We start from the raw sequence: 7,498 nt of genomic DNA on the forward strand, positions 1-7,498 counted from the left end.
AGTGTGTATTTTAGTTGCCGAGGGGCTGGTTTTAGTCAGATGTGACTGCAAAGCCGCTCGATGATACTGTTCCCAAAACGGTTCATTCTGAGCACCTGCAGCCAAATCACCTGGGACATGCAGATCCCTGGGCCCCAGGCTATGTCTGCTGGATCAGGGTCTCTGGGAGCTGAGCCCAGAGCTCTGCATCCATGACCAGTCTTGTGATTCTGAGGGTGCTGAAAATTAACAGCCATAGCTCTAGAAGTTGACACTGAGATTTCCTCCCTTTTCTGTCACTATCTTGATTGAAAAGTTGCTGTTTTTATCCTGCCATAGAACAGATAACACTGCTGCATGATTTTCATAGCCGATTTCCTGCACTTTGCCAGTTCCAGCACGTGTCAGCCGTTACCCCTGCCTGCCCCCACGTTGGGGCCTTACTTTGGGACTGGTGGCACATGGCGGCGGGGAGACATGTCTGTTCCGCACTTCAAGCCGCCCCAGATCTCACCCGTTTTGGCTCCTGGCTGCAAGTCCCCTGAGGCCATCCTGGTTCCCAGTCCCTAGAGTGTGCCACCTGCTGAGGGCCACCTCTGATTTGCTGCTGGTGTGTAGAGCCTCCAGGACTGACACCTCAAGGACTCCGCCAGCCTTTCCAGCACCGCAGGGGAGTCAGTTTGCCCTTCTGCTCAGGGGAGAGGCTTGTGAGCTGTCAGGTTCACGAATTCCAGAACACACCGAGGCAGTGCTGCCCACAGGCGGAGGTCTGGGGACCGTGCACATGAGAGTGTGCGTGTGTTGTGTGTGGACACGCATGTTGGTGCCGGTCCGTGTGCCTCTGCGGAGTTTCCCGGCGTGTCTGCGCGCGGCTGTTCAGACGTTCACCGAGCACTGGTCGGGTCCCGCCTGTTGTGCCAGGCACAGTGCTTGGTGAGCCGTGAGTGCCCGTCGGGAGACTGTGCACGTGTGGGCATGGCAGTGTGCGTCAGTCGGGGGGATACGGGGCCTGGAGACGGGGCCTGGCCCCTCTCTCTAGGGCTGGCTGAGGTCAGGATCACAGATTTCGCTGTCCTGTTATATGCCTACTCTTAACTGTATCTTAGAGCTCCATTTTTCAGAGAAGGTACAAACCAAGGTCCCCCACCCCCACCCCAGTGGGCACCGGGCACCAAATTGGCTCCTAGTGAGGCAGGCAGGGAGGAGTAGCGGAAGCTGTGAGCCTTAGGTGGGTGGGGTGAGGGGCCTGGAATTGAACCTCTGGGGAACGGGGCTGGGTTCACGTCCCAACGTGGCCCTGCTAGCTGCACAGTCTTGGCCGTGTCACTTGCCTGTGGGCCTCGTTTCCTCCTCTGAAACAGAGGCCACAGGACCCAGTCCACAGGGTAAACGGCACATTTCATCCCACAGTGAGTGTTTAAGGCTTTAAAGCTGCTACCGGTGATCAGGGCCCTCCGGCTGCCCCCTCACAGTTCATGTGTTTCCCCCACTGACGCTGCAGACAGAACCACAGCGCACCTGGCCATGGCGCGGTGGAGACGTGGTACGGAAGCCCCGCTCCCTCCTACGTCCCCAACCACAAGCTCATGGCCACGGAACAGGAGAAGAGCCTGCCGTCTGGTGAGAGGGCGTGGTGGCCGGGATGGGGGGCACAGGGCGGGGGTTCCGGAGGAATTCCGACAGTGGCCCAGATGGGGCCCGGGCCTCCCAGGGGACTGGCACTAGGAAAATGGGGGGTGGGTCTTGGCCCCTGAGGAGGCTGGGAGCTACCCCCTCCCAGGCTGGGCCCTGGCCCCCATCAGCATCTCTGTCCCTCTTTTCCACTCACCTCAGACCCCAAGAAGGAGGGCCTGGAAGCCCAGGTCAGTCGTCTGGCAGAGCTAATAGGACGGCTGGAAAACAAGGTAAGGTCGCTGAGCCCCTGCCTCCGTCCCTCCACGCCCCTCCGCCCCCAGGGAGGGCAGAGTTAGGCCAGGAGTTCGGGGCAGAAGTCAGGAAGCCTTGGAAAGGCATCACCAGTGGGTGGTGGAAGTGGAGGACAGGCGGCGGACAGACCCCGGAGCTATGTCCATTGCGCAGGCCCAAGGAGAGGTGCCTGGGGGGAGAGGGAGCCACAGAGGGCCGAGTGGGCAGCCGGGAGGGGCATCTCAAGGAGTAAGTAGTAGCCAGTAGGGCCATTGATGGCAAGGGCACAAAGCTTCAAGGAGGCTTTGAGGCAGCCCGGGCAGGTGGAGCCCGGATGCAGCGTGGTGGTGAGGAAGGTTGGTGGCGTCCTAGGAAAGACCAACAACAACCTGAGTGCCCAGTGGCACGCAGGCTTTTAAATCCAACATGGCACATCCACAGGTAAGTGGGAACGACCCAGCCTTCACAGAATCATGTTTGCAGAGAACGTTCCAGGACTCAGTAAGTACTCGCAATATGGCTCTATGAGTTTCCCAGGGCTGCCGTCCCCACGTGTCCCCACAGGCTGGGGGCTTGAAGAACAGGCATCTATTCTCTCACAGCTCAAGGCTAGAAGTCTGAGATCAGGACGTGGGCTGAGCTGCTTTCCTCTGAGACCCCTGTCCTTGGCTTGTAGGCTCCTCCCTTGGTGGTCCCTCTGTGTTTGTCTATGTCCTAATTTCTTCTTAGAAGGACACCTGTCATATTGGATTAGGGCCCGCCTGTGTCACCTCTTTTTAACTTAAATACCTCTTCAAAAACCCTATTTCCAAATATACTCCATTCTGCAGTACTGGGAATCGAAATTTCGATTTGGGGAAGACACATAACAGTTCAGCCCATAACAATGACTGTTTCTTGGAAGAAAGAGAACAGGTTGCCTTAAAGTTTACCAATGGGCTCAGGTATCAGACTGGCCCATCCTGGCTAATCCACTTAACAGCTGTGTGACCTTAGGCCAGTGACTTACCCTCTCTGAGCCTCAGATTCCTCCTTTAATGACAGAGAAAATAATCAAAATAGTACCCCTCATAGGGTCGTTATGAGGAGTAAATAAAATGATGCCTTAATGGCTTAGCACAGAGCCTGCCATGTAGTTAGCATCTAACATTAGCAATATTAGCAATTATTAAACATTCTGGGTGCCCAGACCTACGCAGATACACACATCATATCCGTATACCTGCGTAAACCAAGATAGCAGGTAGCTCAGAGCCCTGAATTTCTCACATCTTTTGTAAAAGAACAAAAAAAAAGTACTTTGATGGGTTTGGGGTTAGTTCTCGGATTCGTGGGGGCAGGGGGAGACCAAGGCAGAGCCTTGGAGTGGAGTAGGAGGCAGCAGCAATCCCACCTGCAGGGCTGAGGCCAAGGTGGGATCCCGCCCCACCCGCCCCACCCGTCCCCCGTTTAGAGCTGGCTGCTGGGTGGGATCAGCTCCCAGAGACCCTATGGCCTGGTTGTCATAACAACTACACAGGCGCCTCCAGAGGGAGGCTCTTTGAAGTTTATTTTTAGTGCCTCAGTCGCCTTAACAACCGGCTGGCTGGAAACCAGGGAGCACCTAGGCGTCCTGGAGACAGGGCGGGGCCCACCTCGCTGGCCTCTGATTGGCCCAGGGTGCAATCAGGACCCACCCTCTGAGGGCCAACCTGAGCCATTCCTAAGCCTGGAGGATGGAGCGCTGGGGAGGCCAGGCTGGGGGAGGGAAGGGCAGGTGGGGTGCCACCGTGCCTCTGCCATCCTCATCCCCAGGTGGCCCTGCTGGCCTGGAGAAGCCAAGGCAACCAGTTGCAGGCCCTGCCCTCTCAAAGCCCACCTATACCTTCACACCTTGGCTATCTACAAAGGTCGTTTACACGTTGTATCCCCCCAAAAGTCAGAACCCGCTCTAGGACCAGCTGTGTAGGGTCCAGCGCAAAATGAGCATGCAGGGCCTCTTGTTCAAACGTTATTAAGAATGTCAAGGTGCTGACAGCACTGATCACAGGCCGACACACCTGCTGCTGCTTTCCTTAAAAACCAGCCAGTACGCTCACGAAGGAGGGAAGGCCTCACCGGAGACACAGGCTGTCCCTGGGCGGTGGACAGGGAGGTGCCCAAGTTAAAGGAAGGAGGATGGTGATTCTGTGTGACGGGAGGAAAGAGGCCTCAGGTCCGAACCCTGGCTCAGCACTTACCCAACTTTTGTGGCCTTTGAAGCCCAGGGTTCTCTGCTGCGAAATAGTGACCACTGAGTGTTTGTGAGAGTCTGATTCGCGTTCTGGGCACCAGCATGAGGCTGTGAGCAGCACAGGGAAGCTGCTCCCTGGAACTTACAGTGGGGTAGCACCTACCTTGGGTTTCTGGAAAGTCGGATGTATTTGTAAAGCATTGAGCCAAGGGCCCATGGAAGGCCAGTGAGAACAGACCACCCCCCATTCAGACCATTCGATTCAGGGGTCATCCAGGCTTGAAATTGGGGGCGATTTGTAAATTGATGGAGAATCTCAGGACTGTTGCCAGCGGTTGTGGCAAACACCAGCATCCCGGATTCAGGATTCCTGGGTCCCCGTTGCTGCCTCTCCCAAGAATCCCACCCCCTAGCAAAATGGAGTCACCTTCCTGTCCTCTGCAATAGGTTTGCTTGGCCTCTGTGGCTCCTGGTGCCCCCAGATGTCAGGGCCAGAAGGGATCGCTGCCACTTCCTATGGTTGGTCTCCCAGCCTGGCTCCCTGGGTCCCCTCTGAGCCAGCACTGTGCATGGAGGGTAGACTGAGTCCTGTCCAGCGAGGCCTGGCCCCTGGGAGCTCCCACTAGCCCGGGGGACTCCAGAGACCCTGGGACCTTGGGGTGGAGAAGCTGGAACTCTGTGGTGGCCCTGGACACCTCCCTGACAGAGATGGCCTTTGTCTCCAGTGTCACTTTCTGCTTTGCTGTTTCAGACCCTCTGGTTTGACCTGCAGCAGCGCCTCTCAGATGAAGAAGGCACCAACATGGTGAGGGCTCCCTCTCCCAAGGCCTCTCTCTCCTTCTCCTGTGGCCTCATCCCTGCTTGGGCCAGGACTCAAGATGCAGGTGGCTTGATGGCCCTGCCCCCAGGGACCACTATGAAGCGATGCAGCCCCAGCACTGGTCACCCTCCCCTTCTAGGGGTATTCTTCACGACACCAGGGCTGTGATCAAAACGTTTGACTTGGTGCAAGGGATGATGATGTCTGACACTAATGTGATCAGAAACAAATTTTGCTGGTCACCGTTCTGTGGTGTCTGACCTGGATGCCTTGCAGGCAGCTCCGGACATCCCGAGAGGCTTCGTAAACTCCCCTGTCTGTGTTTCAGCATTTGTGGGACTACTTCCTGCATTTGGCATTCTAACTTCGAGTTCTTTTTTAGCCAATTTTTATCTGTAAGAATGAAAAGTGTTTGTGCGTTTTGGATTTTTTGGTTTAATTTTGACCAAATTATCCTGTCCTCTCTGAAGGGATGTCTGGGGAGGCTGAGTCTTGGACTCTGCCCCTGGGGTTGAAAGGTCCTGCCGGGGAGAGGGGGTCCGGGGAGAGGGAGGTTAGGGACCCCAAGGGGCAGCTGGTTGCCTGGCCCACAGGCACCCACGCTCGCTCGCCCTGTGGCCCCACAGTACCTGCAGCTGGTCCGGCAGGAGATGGCCGTGTGCCCTGAGCAGCTGAGCGAGTTCCTAGACTCCCTGCGGCAGTACCTGCGGGGCACCGCGGGGGCCCGGAACTGCTTCCAGTGAGTACGCTCGGGGCTCGGGGCTGGGCGGGGTGGTGGCAGAGAGCTCTGCCTGGGGGTAGAGGACTGGGCAAGACCAGCCTCAACCTGTACCCCAGGGAGGCACACAGGAAGGTGGCCGCGAGAGTAGGGTTCAAGTCCCAGCCAGGCTCCTCCACTGCGCAGATGGGCGAGTGGCTTCACGTCTCAGACCTCAGCTAACTCAGCTGGAGAGCAGGGCCACTGCTTGGACCCACTCCCTGGGGTCTTTGGAGGCGTAGATGGAATAATGAATGTGACGGGCTCGGACCAGTGCCTGGTGCAGTCAGTGTTTGCCGGGTGTCAGCTGCTGCTCCTGCTGTGCGGCTGCCCCTCGGCGGCCTCACCCGGCATTGCTCCTTGGCAGAGCCGAGCCAGGTGGCCATGGCCACATCTGAGCGAGTGGCAAAAGACAACAGCCCTTGCACTTGGGAGTGGTCCCAGAGGGCTGATGGCACGAGCCTCCAGACCCTCTCCCGTCCCTGTCTCAGGCCCACCCATCCGTGCCCAGGACGATAACTGTCGTCTCCCACATTCTCTGCCTCGATTCTCTCCCTCTCCAGTTTGCTTTTACCACCTTGAGAGCGCGTGCGCCTTTACCCTGCTTTGGGGGCGCCTCCTCAGGGCCAGGCTCTGAGGATACCGCCATGAATCGGGTGGCTGCTGCTCTTGAACATTTATTCTAGGTGGTGGGAGGGGGACAGGCAGAGATGATTCTGAATGGTGATGGGTGCTGTGAGGCCAGGAAGAAGGGTCCTGCAAGAGGCAGGCTTTGGGGAGGGGCCGCGTGTGTACTGAGGCCCGAGGGCTGAGGGTCCGGACCACAGAATCTATGGAAGGGCAGTCTGGGCAGGGATCAGTTGGTGCCAAGGCCTCAGCCGTGGCAAGAGTGCCATGTTTGAGAAAAAGGGAGCTGCTGGTGCTCCTGGACAACCCAAGGGTGACAAGGGAGGCGAGGGCCAGAGGCGGCGGGCAGGACCCACTCCCCTCTGCCCAGCTCGTTTGGAGCTGTGGCCCGTACTGGAGATGCATGAGTGAGACATGGTCCAGTCTCCTCTGTGTGCAGAAGGGATGGGAGGGGAGCGAGGTGCAGCAGGGTGGCCAGGGAGAGGGCTGGGCCTTGGCGTGACAGTGGTAGAGCTGGGATCTGTTTGGGAGTACGGTTGACCAGACCTGCTGGTGGCTGGGAGAAGTGGATGTGGAAAGAGAAGGCAAGGTAGAATCTGAGGTTCTCTGGCTTCAGAAACTTGAGAGAGGCTGGTGCCATGTACTGAGCTAGAGGAGCTGGGGAGGTCAGGCGTGCTGGTGTGGGGGAGTCAATCAGGCCGTTTGGGCCACATTAAATCTGAGATGCCGTTGTAGGAGTATGGAGTTCCTGGGCATGCAGATGGCACCAAAAGCCACAGAAGCAGTGTGCTCACGGCAGGAGAGTGTGGCAGGAGAAAGGGGGCCGGGTGGGTAGGGTAGAGCCGTGAGGGCCCAGCTGCCCCTTCCCTGTACACAGGCAGCACACAGTAGGTCTCCACACTCTGTGTCCTCCCTGTACCACAAGCCTGCCTGGTGCCCGTCCAGAGGCACCTCCCCAAAAACAATCAGTTCATTGCATCGTCAGCTGAGCAAATGCAATCACCATGATTGCTTTCATCTCACTGCCATAACCAACCTCAGATGCACCAAATTGCTCTGATGACCTTTGTCTGTCACAGAGAGAAAAGGCCCCATACACAGCACCTTCTGAATCTGGCGAAGGGCCATAGTTCTGTCTGATTAGTGGGTGGCACACATTCCCAATCCTCTCATCGAATTACGAGCCTGTAGCTCCACG

General features: G+C 57.4%; 1 protein-coding gene across 7 annotated transcripts in view; it reads left to right on the forward strand.

Annotated features, from left to right (window-relative positions):
- NECAB2 (N-terminal EF-hand calcium binding protein 2) overlaps positions 1 to 7,498 on the forward strand; it is a 29,157-nt gene that overhangs the window by 18,914 nt on the left and 2,745 nt on the right. For 4 of the 7 annotated variants that reach the window (XM_036231518.1, XM_036231516.1, XM_036231519.1 and 1 more), the window contains 5 exons: positions 1,481 to 1,599; positions 1,813 to 1,883; positions 2,326 to 2,385; positions 4,848 to 4,901; positions 5,543 to 5,655. In XM_036231518.1, the coding sequence (XP_036087411.1) occupies positions 1,481 to 1,599; positions 1,813 to 1,883; positions 2,326 to 2,385; positions 4,848 to 4,901; positions 5,543 to 5,655 (417 nt within the window). The remainder of the gene's footprint in view (positions 1 to 1,480; positions 1,600 to 1,812; positions 1,884 to 2,325; positions 2,386 to 4,847; positions 4,902 to 5,542; positions 5,656 to 7,498) is intronic. The other 3 variants (XM_016165956.2, XM_036231517.1, XM_036231522.1) reach the window with 1 other exon arrangement.

Source organism: Rousettus aegyptiacus, unplaced genomic scaffold (assembly GCF_014176215.1).
Source record: "Rousettus aegyptiacus isolate mRouAeg1 unplaced genomic scaffold, mRouAeg1.p scaffold_m13_p_14, whole genome shotgun sequence".
Lineage (NCBI taxonomy): Eukaryota > Metazoa > Chordata > Mammalia > Chiroptera > Pteropodidae > Rousettus > Rousettus aegyptiacus.